Source organism: Rousettus aegyptiacus, unplaced genomic scaffold, assembly GCF_014176215.1.
Source record: "Rousettus aegyptiacus isolate mRouAeg1 unplaced genomic scaffold, mRouAeg1.p scaffold_m13_p_3, whole genome shotgun sequence".
Lineage (NCBI taxonomy): Eukaryota > Metazoa > Chordata > Mammalia > Chiroptera > Pteropodidae > Rousettus > Rousettus aegyptiacus.
The window spans coordinates 101,539,902-101,557,868 of NW_023416306.1; the positions used below are offsets into that span (position 1 = coordinate 101,539,902).

The following is a 17,967-nucleotide window of genomic DNA, read 5'->3' on the forward strand; positions in this document are numbered from 1 at the left end:
CCCCCTCAGCAACTCTCTAAGTGTTTGCCGATAACATCTTGGAGACAGATTATTTTTCATTGGGCCCATTGTAAGAAGTAGCCAGCTTATTGCATTACTGCAGAACACATTTCAGACTATACAATTGTAACAAATGAACAACTTGTCCTCCACGGACTAACCATAGGATCCAATTAGTTACTAAACCTTTTACTTAGGTTTTCTAATTATTTTCTGGAGTCATAGCAATTGGGCTGCTAAAATAATTAAAAAATGTTTTCATTTTGTTTTAGATTTATATATATATGCATATATATGCATGTATATGTATATTGCAAGTGAAAATGACTGTAAGCAAAAGAAACAAATCCCTAGATTATACATACATATGTAAAAGGGAATCGAATACCTCTAAATTGTAAAATTGAAAGAAAATGAGAGAGGCATTTTACTTCTTCTGAACATCTAGAATTTTAAATTGTTATAATTTAAAAATAAAATATAAACATTGATCTGCAAGTCATTACAACAGGTGACCACTTCAGCAAAATCTATATTGCAACTTCAGCACATCTTTATTAGAACTCTTTCATTGTGGGTAAACAGCCACAAAAATAAATGCTGACTTAGAAAGTATAAATACAAATATTTAAACAAAAATATTTGCAGCATTCATAGCGCAAATAGTACCTGAACTGAAGGGCTCTGTGTGTCTATATATATTACATATGAGTGCATTATATTCGCTTCTATCTAACCATATACATATATTTACTTATAATTTTCCAAGTGCTATAAACAAGATACCTGAAACAAAATATATAAAAAGCATTCTATTAACTGATTTGAAAATAATCACAAGGTAAATAGCTATGCACATAAAATTATCTTTTTGCTGTACATCTACAGAAACTTAAAGATATCAGCTGAAAAGCCTATGCTTTATTTAAAGTTAGTGTTTATTAAATAGCCTGCTCCTTGTAAAATTTGATTCCACAATGGAAGAAAATACTATTTTCATTTTTAAAGTCTCAATTCAAATGAAAGGAGCAGTTTAAATTTTAGTGGGCTGAAAAAGCCTTTGAGTTCCCTGTAACTTGAATGGTCTTTTAAAAATTAGCTCTACTTAATAAAAGAGACAAAAGTATCAAGATATATATGAATTTAGCCTATTTTTTATTTCTGTGTGTTCATAGTAAACATTTTTGTAAGTGACAAACACGGGCATATGACCACAGTATCACAATCAAGAAATTTTAAGACAACATTAACAATCACTCAAATTTATGCGGCATTTGCGCAACACAGGTTACATATTTGCAAGGTTTACCTATAAGTACAATAGGTATTAACATTTCACTACATTTAGAAAAAATAAAAGTGACCTGTTAGTGACCACATACATCAAAATATACACAACACAAACTGAAGGCAATCATTAATTTTGTCCCCTTCCAATTCATTTGAATGGGCAGTGCTGCCAACTGAAACAACTTTCCTTTTTTTGTTTGTCTGTTTGTTTTTTTAATACTTAGTATACCAAGTGCATTTTCCTAGAACCCAATCTTTGGTCTAAAAGTAAACAAAAGAAAAAAAACAGTTTTTTAAAGAAAAGGACAAAACAATAAATGGCCAAAATAATTCCTTGGGCACCTTTACTACGAATGCTTCTTAAATACAAATTACAGTTTAACATTTAAAAACTCTCCCCATAATTTAGGTTGTTCTCAAGGTCTGCGTCCACCATCTAGATCCATGATAACTTATAATACTGCACACATGGAAATCTGGTGGCTCTTAGAAATAGACTCGTCAGGTTTGAATGAAATGGTAAAGCAGTCACTATTTAGATACACATTCTACTATAATTTTGACTTCCAAACCTCATATTCTACAATGTATTCTCCCCACATTGCACCTCGCTGACACTCCACACCTTGTTAGAATAATAAACAACCCTAAAGACTGAACAAACGTACAGAAATGGGGGGGGGCTTAATAAAAAATACCTGGACTTATTTTTTAATTATCATTTACAATGCAAATGTGTGTAAAACGTTCACTTACAGTCTGGTCCCAGGGATGTTAATGTATTAAAGGGTTGGAAGAAGACCCCTGATTTTGATGTGTGAAATAATCAGACAGTCCCCCGGACAGTCCCGTGGTGAAACTTGGCAAAGAGGGTCTTAAAGACTCACAGGGCAGGGTCGAGGGGGCCTGCGGAGACGTGGAGGAGGACGCGGCCCGGGCGCTCATGGACGTGCTGCTCTGCGAAGTCATTGACGGGTGCGGGACATGGGGGAAAAAGTAACTGGTCTGGCCCGCAAGCAGGTTGACCGAGCAGGGGTTGAGGGAGTAGGTCCCGGAGCAGGGCACCGACAGGCCGCAGGGCACCGAGGCCGCGAGTGCGGCGGCCGTGAGGTGGTGCGTGGCGTACGGGATCTCCCCGTTGACCAGCCGGTCCACGCTCAGGCCGTTGGCCGTGGAGAAGGAGTGGTTGTTGCCCAGCGAGTTCTGAGTCAACACGGAGCTGTAGGGCATGGGGTGGCTGGGGTAGGCCGACGTGGTGCCGTTGTAACTCAAAGTGCTGCTGGCGCGGGGGTGGTGCAGGGACAGGAAGGGCGACATGGGCCAGTAGAGGGAGCCGGCGCGGTCCATGAAGGTGAGGCCGGTGGAGGTGAGGCGCGCCCCGCGCTTGAAGGCCAGCTTGGCCCGCGACGTGGTGGAGCGGCGCCGCAGCTTGCCGGTGGTGCCGCCGATGAACACGTCGTCGCTCGACGGGTCCAGCATCCAGTAGTTGCCCTTGCCCGGGTCGTCGTAGTGGCGCGGCACCTTCACGAAGCACTTGTTGAGGGACAGGTTGTGGCGGATGGAGTTCTGCCAGCCCTGCTTGTTCTCGCGGTAGTAGGGGAAGTTCTTCATGATGAACTCGTAGATGCCGTTGAGCGTGAGCCGCTTCTCGGGGCTCTGCCGGATGGCCATCATGATGAGCGCGTTGTAGCTGAACGGAGGCTTCTCGTACTTGCCGTTCTTCTTCTCGCCCTCCTTGCCCCCCTCCCCGTCCTTGCCGCCCTCGCCCGCCCCCTTCTTCTCCTCCCCCCCGGCGCCGGCGCCCTTCTCTTTCTCGTCCGGCCCGACGGGCGCCAGCTCCCCGGGCCCGCCGCCGCCAGGTTCGCCCTTGCCGCCCAGCGCGTCCGCTTTGGCCCCGTCCAGGGCGGCGGCCGGCGGCGGCGGCGGCGGGAGGAGCAGCTGCTGGGGGCCCTTGTCGTCGTCAGCGGCCGGGGCGCCCCGAGCCTGGGGGGGCTGCGGTGCCTGGGGCGGCGGCGGCGGCGGCTGCTGCTGCGGCGGCGGCGGCGGTTGCGGGGCGGGCGGTGGCGGGTGGTGGTGGTGGTGATGGTGGTGGTGGTGCTGGGGGTGGTGGCTGTTGTGGTGGCCGTGACTCGCGTGGTGGTTGTCGTTCTGGACCGCCTCTGGCACCAGGCTGTTGATGCTGAACGAGGACTTGGGGATCATTTTCACCTCTTTCCTATCTCCCATGTCCAGCATCACCCAGTCGTCGAGGGGAAACGGCGGCGACGGCGGCGCGGGAGTGGGGCAGCGGCGCGGCGGGCGGCAGCGACCGGTGGGTGCCGAGCAGGTCGCGGGCGGCGCGGGCGGCGGCAGCGGCACTGAGCGCTCCGGCAGCAGCGCAGTTGGACCGCAGGCTCCGGCGCTGGCAAGTCATGTAGCAAAAGCAGCAACCACCCCTCAGGAATTAGAAGAAGAAAAAAAAAAAAAAGGAAAAGAAAAAAAGAAAGAAAGAGAAAAAAGAAACAACCACCGCCCCGGGGGTGAAGCTCCCTCGCTCCCAACTCTACTTCTTGGTCTCCCCCCCACCCCCCGCTCCCCCCCCCCCTGCTGCTTCCTCCTCCTCCTCCTCTCGCAGCAGCAGTCACAGCAGCAGCAGCAGCAGCCCAAAGGGGGGGAGAGCCGGGCGGCGGGCGGGCGCGTCCCGGAGCGGCCGCGGCGAGGCTTGGGAGACAGCGATCGAGGCGGCTATAGCCACAATTAATTTTCCGAGCTACAGGCGCACACTAGGGCTGTAAAAAAATTTTTGGTTTAACCTTTCCTACGGCTGGGCCAATCAGAGCCGGCGGCGTGCGGGAGCGTCTCTCCCGCCGTCGACCAATCGGCGGGCCCAGGCCCGCCCACCCCCGCCCCGCCCTCCGGCTCCCGCCCCCTCTGGTGCTCGCCTCCCCCTTTCCGCGGGCCTCGGCCTCGCGGCCGCGCGGAGCCACGTAAGGATACGCCGGCGGGAGCACGCTGCGCCGCGGCCCTTCTGTGCGCCCCCTGCGCCCCCTCGGCCCCGCGGGGCCGCTCAACCGAAATTCCCCTCTCAGGGCCGATATCGCCCATTGCCGCCTCCCTTCTCACTGCGTCGGGTCATTTTCGTTTGCGCGTCTGTGTCTGTCCTTATTAAAGTTGGTATCCAATTTGATTTTTAAAAGCGGGGGCGGCGGCGGCGACGGTGGTGGAGAGGAGAGTGGGAGCGCAGGGAGGGGATGCAAGGAGAGGGCAGGAAATGGAGGAGGAAGAGGCGAGGCACTACTTTCCCGGGTCGGCTCTGCAGGCCGGGTCCGGCATTTCTGAGCCCGCAGGAAAAACTGTGCCCCTTGTAGGTAACACTCCAGCGAGGCTCCGGGTGGCTGGGGAGGGAAGGCCCACCCCTGGCATGGGGAGGGGTGCCCTGTACCTGGGGGGAGGAGGGTCTGGAAGAGGTCTGAAACGATGGGGTGAGGAGGAGGAAGTGGGCTGGCGAGCGCGGGGCCAAACCGGGATTACTTACTCGGTTCCTGCGGCCTGGGCGGCGGCGAGCTCGGGACTCGGGCCCCGCGGAGAAGCCGGGCCTGGGGCTCGCAGCGCTGCGGCGGCGGGCGGGGGCGGCTCAGTGGTGGGCGCGTATGATGGCCTTCCGAAATGAGGGGTGCTCAGGGAGAAAACAGTACCAAACAATCTCGAAATAAACCAGGTAACACATGCTGTATATAAGTGTGTCTCTTCCTTCCTCCTCTCTTCTGCTCCGGACCGTCGCTCACGCGCTGGGTGACTCGTGGTCGTTTTTCTCCTCGCCGCTCCAGCGTCTCCTCAGTTTCTAATCCGAATTGGAAGCGAGTAGCCGCGAGCGATCACCCTGGAAATGTTTTCGTTTTGCTTGTTGACATTGGAGGGAAAATAAGGGTGGGCGTCTATTTCTTTCCGGTTTTTTTAAAGCCTTCCTATTTTCGCTCCTTTTTTTCCTTTCCGTTTCCGAAATGCTTTTAATTTGTGCGGGCCTTAATCCTGAGATAAGCAGATGCTGAGGTCAGCCCCTTCCCACCCTGAATGCTGGGAGCCTAGGGAACGTGGGTCCCACAATCCCAGCTTCCTGGGCTTCAGTACTGGGACGGTTCGGTTGAGGGCTGAAGTGAGTGGGGAGATTGTGATTCGGGGGCTTTAAAAGGATCCCGTGGCCAGGGGCAGGGCTAAGGCCCAGCATTTCCCAGGGATTGGAATTTGGTGCGGAGCACACTGATCAAAGGCTGCTTCATCCCACATGAGCACGAAACATACCACATTTTATGGAGGATGTAGCCCGAGAGAAGAGGGATGTACAAGAGAAGCATAAATGAAAAGCACCGTTTTCCTCCTCTGTAAGGTAATTCATCATAAAATGTAAACATTTCTTCACCTTTGATAAACTCAGCTAAATTACCTGGCAGATTTGGTATTTAAGACAACGAAGGAAGAAACAACGGTGCCTATGTGTGACGTTAAATTTCAATTCTAATATAAAGAATACAATTGAGGAATACCCGAGTTAATAGGGAGTTATCCCATGCTCCCCACTCCACCCCACCCCCATCTTGAAATTCTGAGGGAGGAGAGTAAACTTGAAGAGATTAACAGACAATTAGAAATAGCTAGTGATTTTTAAGTATTTCTATTAGGAATGCCATAAAGGAGCTTTGAACATTGGATTAACCTCATGTATCCTTGCACTGTATATGTTTACCCCCTACTTCTACATATTTTCTTTAAAACAAACTATTTACATGTGGGAAAATTCAAGGGTTTCAGCTATCAACGTTGATAATGACATGGCCCCCAACATTGACTTCTAAGCTCTGATTTCTTACAGAGTCCGGTGAGCTAATGGGCTTTTCGGACCAGGCTGGAGAGATCTATGGGCCTTCCTCTTCCTGCTCACTTTTCCTCCTCCCACTCTTCTCCCCTTCTCAGGCTTGTTATTCCTACTTTTCCTCAACTCGCTTTCCTCCCTCCTCCCCTCTTCTTCCCACCTCCCCCTCACTTCCCCACCCCCTCTCCTCCCTCTATTCCTCTCCCTCACTCCATTCCTGCACCTACTCCTCCCCACTTGTGCCCCCTACAACCCCCCTTCTCATTGCCACTTATAATGGCACACAAGGGCTCCCTCTGAGGTGGACGGCCCGGTACGTTTTCGTAGTCGGTCTAGCGTGAAATGATTCGGTGTAACCGGATTCTTGGGAAAGGACAGGTTACGTAAACATTTACTGATGTGGAGTAACTATACTATTTGTACTCTGATATGCAGGAAGGAAAGTGTTGATTAACACAGAAGAAAAAAAAAGCGAAATTAGCTGATTGCATGCTCATAAGTGCAAGCTGTCATTGAACTGCTTTTAAAATAGACACAGCTGGGTGTTTGTGTTGAAAAATTTCTTGTGTTTTTGCTAATACTGAAATAAGCATGATTTTGTATACCAAACATTTTCAGATCATTAAAATTTGTAATCTGTGCTGGTTTTAAACACAAAGAAAAGAAACAGAATCATTTCGATGTAAAATTTGCTGATATTATATTAACTCAATCAGGTCTGTACAAATTGTGCATTGTGCCTCCTAAAATCTGTTTGATCAATTTAATACACAAAGTGCCAAACGTGGGTATTGTTTGTTAACATTGGGCATTTTATTCAAATCCAAGCTCAGCAGCAAACTAGAGGAGCATTCCTTGAATACAACACCAGCACTGACTGATGAATTTTTAATGTTTTAAGGTGTTTCTCTAGGTCAAAGCTGAGTGTGCATTGTTTTGTAATCCTGCATAAAATTTTAGCAGGTGAAAATAAGTTTTTCTTCTGTTTACTTTCAAATAGCAAAAACTGAGGTTTGCTAATGAGAGTTGTAACGTTCTGATTTTATGTGCCATGAGCTTATATTGACTGGAAAAATGTTTTGCATGCAAATTAAGAACGTGTTATATTATTTTCAGGATTTCATGAATGCAAGTCTCCCCAAATAGGATATTTGTGTAGGAATAAATAGAATATAGTTTAATATAATCGTATTAAAGATCTATTCTTCCTGATGAAAAAGGTCATTTGCAATTTTGGGAAAGTGAGTTTGAATTCCTGTTAATAATTTTAATTAGACTTTATGGTGAGATACTGCCATATATAGGTGTGGGGGTAGGCTTGTTCAACAAAACATGCACTGTTTACTCAGCAGCCCACATTTGTCTCAGCAATGGCTTCTTTTTAGAACTGCTACTAGATGAAATGGAGGGGGAGGGGGTTCTTGGACAGAGTATTGTGCAAGTTGAAAGTCCCTGGATGGAGCTTTGTATATCCTACCGGCCAATTTGGGTACAAATTGGATTTGAGGGACTGCCCACGTCTACTTCGGGCCTCCTTCTAAACACATGAAGCCTTAACACTGTATTTCTACCTCACTCAGTCTTAGTGATTACCTTCAGAAGCCAGGGGGCATCCAGTAGTCTCAGATCTGAAACAGAATTCATTCTAATATTTTCTCATCGGCAGCTTAATATTAATATCTCACAGATATCTATAAATCTATCAGTTTATACATCTATAAATACACACTGTGAACAAATCTGAATAAGTCAGAGCAAATGTAATTTTCTGGCAACTTCTTTCCTCTTCTTTCTGCCGTCTCTCCCGGCCACCCCAAAAGAGTACAGGCCTTGTTAAGAGTGAGCAGTTCCAAAGGAAGAATTGCTTGCAAAATGAATTAGATTATTCCATCTTTAGTTGTAATTAATAATCAAGGCTCGACAAACCTATTGCATCTGAGTAGGGAGCAGCACGTTTACTTTTTTCCATTTGGCGATATTACAGTAAGTCTTCCTTAGGACCCATTTTCCGCTTTCGGTCTGTGCTTCTCTTCTTTTTCCCTTGCTACCTGCTGGTTAAGGGAGAGCGGTCCATTTCTACTTAAAATCCACTCCACTGTTGGCTCCCTGGACAGGGTCTCCTTGAAGCAGCGCGCCCAGCTCCAAGCTCTGGCTAAAGCTCTCTTTCTGCAGATGCATAGGGAGTCCCTGACCCAGTGACGTTTGGGAGCCTGCGGAACCCGTGCAGAGGCATCTAGGTATTTCCAGAGATCCTGTAACAAGCTAGATCCACCCTCGCTTGAGCCAGCTCTTCTGTAATCCCTTCCTAACAGCAGGTAATGATGCTAACATTTAGTGATTATAAGTTACTCTTTAGCGCGTTGTATCCTTGTTCTGTAAGTTTTGGTTACAGGTTATACGATTAGGTTTGCGAGAACAGTAGTGAACTAAACTTCTCAGTAAGAGGTCTTCACACCTGGGAAGTGTTACTTTTCTGCTGCAGCCTTGCCTCATCACTCATTAGGGAGCTGCAGGTTGTCAAGCGGCAGCTCTGCGCGCACACGCACCCCTCAACATCCCCGGCGACGCGCACATATATGTGTGTGTGTATGCGCGCGCATACACACACACACACACACACACACACACACTCATTCCCCACACTAAAACTAAATTAAGAAGCCGATGATTAAGACAAGCGTCTACTAGGCCTGTCATTTCAGCATCCTTCCATCATAACATTGTGGCAACGGCAATTTTGCTTGAGAACCTCAAGAAAAAAATCTATGGGAGAGCCTCGTATTTGAGAGTTGAAATGTTTAACTTGTATAAGTGAGGGAGCCACCTCGGAAGCGAGAAAGTCCAAAGTATATTTCAAAAAGAAAAAAGAAAAGAAAAGAAAGAAGGCCTGGATAGAGACCCCTGGGACTGCTCAAGCAGGTTTCTGTGATGCTGCCAATGGTTCTAAGCTCTGAAGGCAAGTGCATACTCATGCAAAGGAACCATCCTGAGACCTGCAACAAAGTAGACTCTGGGAGAAGTTTCTTCATGATATTCCCGATATTAGATATTACCTCGCATAGAGCTAGGCGTAGAGAGATAGATGAAATATTACCACTCCATAGTCTAAGGACCTTTAAAAAGTCTCTCTGAATAACCTCTCAGTTGAATACTCTGCACACACATCTCTTATAAATGTAAAATGCTTACTACCCTCTTACTTACTTCCTGTCATTTGCGAGTGCACCTGGGACTTTTGAGAGTGGACAATTTGAGGAAAGAGTTGAGTCCCTAATAGGGTGAGGGCAGGCCTTCTACTATCCCCCATCCTTGACCCCATCCAACCATGAGAAATGGCCCCAATACCTTTTGAGCAAGCACACACTGAGAAGCCAATTCCTTTTTTCCCCTCTGGTTTCCCAAGGAAATGGCAAAGCCCATCCTTCAAAAGTGTCAGAAAATGTTAAAGAAACAAAGAATTAGAAGGGCGATATGGTAAAGGAGAATGAAGTAGGCTAGAGATACGGTCCTCAGCTTTAATCCTTGAGTTTATCTGAAAAGGGAGGAAGTGAGACTTGGCAAAAGTCAGCACACAAGACAACACTACCTTGTATTTTTCATCATTGACCCACCAAAAGAGAGGGAAAAAAGACTTCATAAATACATATCAGGTTAAAAGAAGAGCTTAGAGGCCTCAAAATGCTGAGCTGCTAAGAGTTGGCGCTTCCAACTATCCCATCACTGTTCTTAATTAGTTGGAGCTTCAATTCGATTTCCCATAGCAGCCTGAATAATGTACTTTGGGAAGTGTTATAACACTTTTCAGAGAATGTGGGGCATCGATTTTCTCTTATTTTAAAGCACCCTTCCAAAAGGTCCCCTAAATTCCCGTCATACGGAGAGATGGAACGAGTGTGACTTAGTCGCAATTATTAGGCAGTCAGCTCTGAACCAGCCATCTTCTCAATAGTTAAAACTACACGAAGAGCACTGAACAGCCCAAGGTCCGTCTAGAAGATAAGTATGTTTTAGAAAATGCTCTCACCCACCGATGGTCTGTAAAGGAATGAGAAGAGAGAAAGCTGCATGGGGCGAGCAGTTCAGAAGACACACAGAGAGAGAACCATCCATCCCAATGTCCCCCTTTGAATGGGGAAAGCTATATAAGAGAAAGACTATTTACTAGTCAAATACATTTGCTTCCTTTCTAAAAACCCAGGTGGACGAACCAATGAACCAGTTTTTACTTCGTGCCTATGTCACACTCACCTGCCTCCTCACTCTTGAACTGTGGTTCCTGGAGGTCTTCCCCCTCCCCCTCCAAATCGAAGCAGTAGAAAATCTCTGGGAGCAGCATTTGCCAAAAGGTCCTGATCTCCCTCCCTCCCCCGCTCACCCTCAAGGCTATAACCGCGACAGTTCCCGGCGAGGAACGTCGGGGAGCCCCCGCTCCTCCCTGCGCACACCCGCGCGCTTGCCCCGCGCTCCTTTGTCGCCCGCGCCTGCTGAGCGTAATCAAGCTAGAAGACTTGCTTTTAGGTTTCATTTCCGGATTTTCCCCCCTTAAAGTTACCTTTTCAGCCGAGAAGTCTGATGTTTGTACATCACACCGGAAGCGCGCACACAGATCAATATTTTTGGGCTAAGAGGTCATCTGCCACGGTGAATGCGGAAAAAAAAAATAGAGACCAGTTAAAGGTTTTTGGCTTATTATTTACATAAAGCACAGCTCAGAGTTAATAGACTGGGGTGCGTGCGGGAGAAGTTAACTCGAATATTCAATTACATAAAAGGGAAGTTGAACCCAGTGGAGGAAGAGCACTTATACCCCTATTTCTCTCCTGCCCTTTGGAAGGAGCTGCGTTCAGGGAGGAGAGGACCGGCCAGGATAAGCTACATGCAGAATGGCGTCAGGAACGAGTTACCGTTATGATGTGAAAACAAAACAACCGGACTCCTCCATTTCAAAATCTACAACAAAGGTAGTGGGGTAAGGGGAAGCTTCAATTTTAAAAAGCAATCCTAGATAGATTCTTGTTTACCAATTTTAGTATCTTCCTTCTTGGTTTGTACACATGAGAGAAAGTAACGTTCAGAAGAAGGCGGCGCGGTCGGCAAGTTTGACTCCCGTGCGTGAGAGAACTGTGGATCACTACGGTGAAGGGGGTTCTTTTTATTTTCACCCTTTTCTTTTCTCCCGGAACGTGAACTTGTTAGATGAGATAGAAGAGGCCACAAGGAAATGGAAACGCTGAAAAAGCCCGGCTCCTTTGGAGAGCGGCCTGTGAGGCCGGCAGACTGCATGCAGCTGCGTGCTGTCTGAGAGGTGAGGGGCGCCGGGCTCGCTCCGGAGCTGTCCCCACTCACGCCTCCGCGCTCGCCCGCAGAGCCAAGACGCCTCGTTCGGATCGCTGCCCACGCAGCCTACCCTTTGGCCTGAGCGTAAGCACCCCAGAAGATGACAGAATGACCCCAAACTGGACTAAGTATCTTCTCTCCGGCCGGGAGCACACAAAACGCGGCCCTCAGGTTTTACTGGAGGAAGTTCGAAGTCCCGACTACAAAACAATCGGGGGATGTGAGACACTGGATTTTAAAGAAATCTGGAATCACACATGAAACATTTTTTTCATTAATTAGAATTCTCTTTCCCTATTTATATGTATGTACATGCTATTGATTACACTCCGCGATTTACTTGAAAACATGCTTAGAGTATCTTTAGCACACACTCCTCATTCTTTGTCCCCTCAAACATTTTCAGCTGATAATGTGGCTGGTTTGGGATCAATTAGTGCTGGATTTTGCCCCAGTATTGCTCCCCAGGGCGGATAAATGGAGCCAACTCATTTCCAGCGACTTTTTTTTTTTTTTTTTTTTTTTTGCCCACGTGTGTATCCTCGCCAGGGCTTTAGAAGCAGTTCAAAATCCCCAGCCTTGGTTTCACTTGATTTTGTTGTTGTTGTTATTGATAAATATTGGGTCATACACAAGCCACTTGTCAGAGCCTTTGGCTCCATCTCGCAGCTGCAGCTCCTAGCGGGTCGTTGGAGTCGTGTCCTAGAAATTGGAAGGATTCATTGGGAAAAGAATTGCACAATCTTACTCCTTCAGTTGCGGAGGGATGGTCCCTTAAAATCCTATGTCTTCTCCGTTTGCTATCACGTTTATGTCTTAATTAGCTCAGATATGTGAACACTGAGTAGATAGATGTGTGTGACTTTCCCCCAGGATCTTTTTTATTGAAATTGTTTTTTCTTTTTTAAGAGGAGGAGGAGGAGGAGGAGGAGGAGGAGGAGGAGGAGGAGGAGGAGGAGAGAGAGAGAGAGAGAGAGAGAGAGAGAGAGAGAGAGAGAAGCTATTGATCCCAGTTTTCTGTGTATATTTGAAACCAAAAAGAACAGGCGAGCAGACAGATAATTGTTGTAATTGCGCAGGGGTGGGTAGGTAGATCGTTCAGGGGTTGTGTAATTGGAGTAATATATACAGTTTATCTTTTGGCTGCGCTGTGTATACTCTTTCCCTTGATACATATTGCACATGAACTGAACCTATGGTCAGCTTGTCTTGGCATGTTTAAAGCCCCAGACACCCAACAGTATAATTACAGGAAAGAGCCAAAATCCCAAAGATTCGAGGCAGGGAGGCGACTGCCTTTGAGGTGAATGGAGAGTTTGTCTTGGCGTTGGACTTTTCCGGTAAGCGCACCCAGCAGCTCAGACGGCCTGGCAGCACAGAGTTCAGGTCTTCCCTGTGCTTAAGTGCAGGGAGAGGGTGGGGAAAAAAACAGCTGATTTTCGACATTTCTAAGGGACTCTTTCTATTTATCACTGTTACCGAAGTGTACGTTACTGGAGAAACAACAAAACAAGCATAGAGCTGCAATTTTCAAGAAAATAGGATACCCAAATATAAAAATAAAAAAGTAGCAGATAAGATGTATAATTCAATCAAATTACACAAAATTGCTTCAAAATCCAGAACAGTAGCGATCCATTATGCTTCTGTTTTATTAGTGACAAGTACAATTACTCTAAAATAAAGAACACTGTTGAATATATAATTGGCTGTAATCATGTTAGTGTTTGAATAAAAATGACGGGAACATTTAACACTTTGACAACAAAATGTTCAGAAATAACTTATTTATTCAAACAGTTTTTATTTTCCACCAAGTGAAGGAGAAACACAGTTTGCTTAGGAAAATCAATGACTTTTCCCTGCAATAAATAAATATCCAAAAGGGGAAAAAACAGCCCCACACCTCTATATTATTACTATTATTATTTTTAACCAGCAAGAAGCTTATCCTGTGTTTGGAGTCAGCACCCGCCTAACGGTTGTTGGTACCAACGTCCGCCACCTAGAGGAAGAGCTCTGCAGCTCACCCAACGCCAACCCTGTTTCCGGCGGTGACCTCCCGAATCAAAGTTAATATTCTTTTGCAAATTGCTCTCCAAACTAACTCCCTCCTCCCCTACCTCAGCACATCCCCACCCGTAAACGTCGTCACAATATTTTCTTAGTAATTGCTCTGTGCAGTTGACGGAAGCCCCGAGACTCTGGCAACGCGGTGCTCTCTCAGCGAAGCGCTGGGGGAGCGGGTCAGGAGATATTTGGGTCTGGGGAGATAATCCATTTTCATCCAAAATTGTCTAGAGCAGCCTGAATTCGGGTCTATAAAGCAATGGCTGATGCCAGAACCACCACATTCCAGTGCTTTTCAGGGCTTTCTTGGAGAAAACACCGCCCCCGATCTCTGTGGGCCAGTTACTTACGGGGACTTTTCCCGGCTTTTCCCCAACCCACACTCCCCTCCTCTCCTCCAAACACGAAGGTCTGCGAACCCGGCTCTCTCTAATCAATTCTTCGAACACAACGGGTCTTTTGACTTTCCTAAATAGGTCGCTCGAAGTACTGAGGCGAAGGCATTAAGGGGGAGGCCGTGTTTGGACGGATCATCCCTGTGGCCCAGGACGCCCACCCAGGAGAAATCCCAGGTCTTTACACTGAGTTCTGGAGTTTCAAGAAACTCCCAAAGTGTGGGGGCGATTTGGGACTGGGTCCGAAGGGACTAGTAGCCTTATCTCATTTTAGTCTCGTGTCTCTCATGGGCTCCTCACTTTCCAATCTTGCCTAGCCGCTCTCAAGCAAATCTTTGGAAACAGGAGATGCTAAGCCAGGGTGAAGCTGTCGTGGAAAGAGAAGGAACGATGGTACTCGGTGCGCTCAGTGGCTGGGTGATACCCGGGTGGCCGACAGTCGACATCTGCGCGCCGGCCCCACAGGCATTTCTCCCCGCCCCATTCGTCCAGTTTTGCTTTAATTCACTTCAAACACTGTTTAAACTGAAAGTTTGCTAGAAAATTAAGGAAGTTGCACAAGCAGGTTAAATTTGAGGGGGAGGGGAGGGAGTGAGGTGATAAGTAATTGGACTTCAAATGAGTTTTCTTCCTGCAGTTTTCTCTTCCCTCTCTTCCTCCCTCCCCTTAGCTTTTCCTTCCTTTTCCATCCACAGTTTCTCACTTCACGCTCCCTCCCTCTTCCCTCTTCTCTTTTCGGTCCCCTTTTCTCCCTGTCTCTCTCAATCTCTCTCTCTCTCTCTCTCTCTCTCAAAAAAAAAAAAAAAAATCTGCCTCTCTCCATAAGTGTAAGAGAAAAGAAGCAGCAGGAGGGGCGTGGAGGTAACTGTTTTTATCCTGGGACAGGGAACCTTTCCATTTGTGGATTCTCAGTCCCAATGCAGGAGTTTAAAGAAGACATTCCAAAGATGACTCTTCCTGTTGTTCTTCCCATAGGCGACCTCAGAACCATGGACTAAGCAGCTCTTTTCATATTGTAGAATTTTTTTTTTAAGCTGGAAGAAATGCGTGTGTATGTATGTATGTATGTATATGTACATACACACATAACTGATGTCCCAGTACATGCCTCCCCTCTGGAATGAGGCCCGCCCTAAACTCGCACCACCCAACCTCCCCACTCCTTCCCCCTCCCCCCGCCCCTAAGAACTTAGGTCCTCAGAAATGTTTCATTTTGTTTTATGTAAAACTAGCTCTTACACTCTCGACTCCCAGGTCTATCATTCCTCTCTCGCATTATATTAACAGGCGACGTTAGCCTTCCCCTACGTGTTTAGGCTGCTAATGCGGGCCACTTAATGCAACAAAAATGCTCATCTGTGGAGATTTTCCCAAGGCTAGCCTTGATGCTGGCTCCTTTTTGCCTTTCTTTTTCTGGCATGTCCATTCCCCTCTCGTCCTCCCTCCCCCCTTTTTTTCTGGAGGTAGGGACTGAAAAGGGGGTTCGACAACTTTGAGCCAGTGTGTGAGAGCTCCCTCCTCTATCTCCTGCCTGCCAATCCACCCAAGAGGTAGTGAATTTTTGGTTTTCCCTTGGGAGCAGGAATATCTGGAAGCTTCAGCCATTGCATTTGGTTGCCTCACGCAGTTAACTTGCCTCCCTCTCTCCTTCAGTCATTCCTTTCTTCTCACCTCAGTCTGTGAAAGCAGTTTCAGGGTTGCTCTCACAGCCTTCTCTGCAGCCTTCTTAGCTCTAGCCTTGTAAAGAAAACTCCACTGGCTTTCTTTTCTGTCCGCAGGAAAGCTGAGTTGGAGGTGCTCTCTGTATAGGATTGTTTGTGTGTTGTGTATGTTTGTCTCATTTTAATAACTTTACAGAGGAGACTCTCCTGGTTTTACTGCCCCCTGCCCCCCGCCCAATTGAGGAGACTTTCTGGAGAAAGAATCACCTGAACTTATATGATAATCTTTTGTCAGGTTCCCTTCCTCTTTAAAATCTGGCCTAGTGATTCACGTGTATCCAGTTTTCAAGAAGAAGGCCATCAGGAGAAAGCAAAATAAAGCTAATTTAATATGTAATAAGTATTATCCAGTGGATTTTGGTTTTAAAAGATGATTGCCTCATTGCTTCCATCTGGAACACTTGTTTTTTAAAAGTATAACCATGAGAACAGTTTCCAACTGGCTTTCCTCTATTGATCCTTAGGAAAGTTATTTCACCTTTCTAGTTATTTCTTCATAAGAAAAATAAGGGATATACATTTATTAATATACAAAATACCATCCACTCACAAAAATTTTAACAATAATAAAAAACAATTCCCAAAACCGTAAGAATCTTTTTTTTTTAATGGAAGCTAGCTGAAAATCTCATTCAAACGGCAGCAGCGACATCTAGTGACCATACTGCTCAATAACAGAGATCAAGATAGTTTACTTAGATTTTTAGAGAGAGACATCTTGGTTTTTCTAATAAATACTGTTTGTCTGGCAAACAGTACTCTTTTGATATCAAAGGGCATTTTACTAAGTTTGGATTATGTTGGAGAAAAGAAAATGTGGTTAACTACCTCAAGGCTGTACACAGGGCAATTAAAATTGGTAAGAACATTCTAGTATCTAAAATTCCATGTGAAGAGACTAAAAATAATTTTGTGGGTTCTGCTTTATTTAACTAATTTCCCAAATTAAAATAAAATGTATTATTGCACAAACACTTAAAACTGGAAAAGGTAGAAATTTCAGACATTTCCTTTTGTCTGGACCAAACATTTAGTTGATTTGAGATTGCCGTATAGTCAATATCAGAGAACATACTAAAAATAACCCCCTCCTTAAACTCACCACGTATATACTCGGTCTCTATCACCTTCGCTCAAAATATTTTGAAATTCAAAGAAATGGGATTCCCATTCCTGGATGATCTCTACCTCTTCTTTTTATAGCAAAGATCATATGGAAGATGTGGGCACAGTAAAATCTTAGCAATGGCAGCAAGACATATAGCTGGGGACTTTTCAAAATAAAAATTTCTGCATTTTCTTGGCATTTAACACTTTAGATAGAGGTAAAAAAGAATTCGTCTCATTCTCTGTGACGATAAGCTGGCCATGTTGCGGGTATAGTTTTTACATGAACTTGCTGAAGCATGTGTTTCATTTCCTATTAGCAAAACAACTGATAACTACCGATGACCCACGTTTTGTAACTTGAAAGGAAGCTAATTTTCTATTTCTTTTTGACTAATATTTTCTGTGGTTTTACTATAGATTTGGCTACTGATTGGAATACTAACTAGTTTAGCCAGAGAATTTTTATTTATGCTGTTTTATTTATTTATTAAGTTTATTAGGGTAACATTGGTCAATACAATTATATAATTTTCAAGTATACATTATAATTTGATATCTGTATATTCTATTGTGTGTTTACCACCCAAAGTCCAGTTTCCTTTGGCTACCATATATTCGATCCCCTTTACCCACTTCACCCTACCCCTACCCCACTATATTTGGCCTGCTTTACCCCATCTACCTCCCCCCTCTTCCCTTATCACCTACCCTCTGATAACCACTAATGTACAGTCCATGTCCATGAGTCTCTGTTTGTTTGTCCTGCTCATTTGTTGCTTTTAGGTTTATATCCCCCATATAAGTCATTTTTAACTTTTTCTGTCTGACTTATTTCGCTTAGCATAATTTTCTTGAGGTCCATCCATGTTGTCACAAATGGCAGTATTTCATCTCTTCTTATGGCTGAGTAATATTCCATTGTATATATGTACCACAGCTTCTTTATCCAATCATCTATCTAGAACACTTCAGTTGCTTCCATGTCCTGGCCACTGTGATAGTGCTGCTATGAACATCAGTGTGCAAATATCTTTTTGGATGTGGGCTTTCATGTCTTTAGGATAAATACCCAGTAGAGAGATTGCTGGATCATATATGGTAAATCAATTCTTAATTTTTTTGAGGAAACTTCATAATGTTTTCCATAGCAGCTGTACCAATTTTCAGTCCCACCAACAGTGTATGAGGGTTCCTTTTT

General features: G+C 45.6%; 1 protein-coding gene across 1 annotated transcript; it reads right to left on the reverse strand.

Moving 5' to 3' along the window:
* Positions 1-531: 531 nt before the first annotated feature.
* Positions 532-3,820, reverse strand: FOXG1 (forkhead box G1). Its single transcript, XM_016150301.2, has one exon. It carries the CDS (start codon positions 3,523-3,525, stop codon positions 2,065-2,067), a length of 1,461 nt encoding a protein of 486 aa, XP_016005787.2. The 5' UTR covers positions 3,526-3,820; the 3' UTR covers positions 532-2,064.
* Between the last annotated feature and the right edge of the window lie 14,147 nt (positions 3,821-17,967).

What these genes read in the sequence shown, in the direction of transcription:
- FOXG1 (XM_016150301.2), bottom strand. Translation starts at nt 3,525, where the DNA reads ATGCTGGACATGGGAGATAGGAAAGAGGTGAAAATGATCCCCAAGTCC.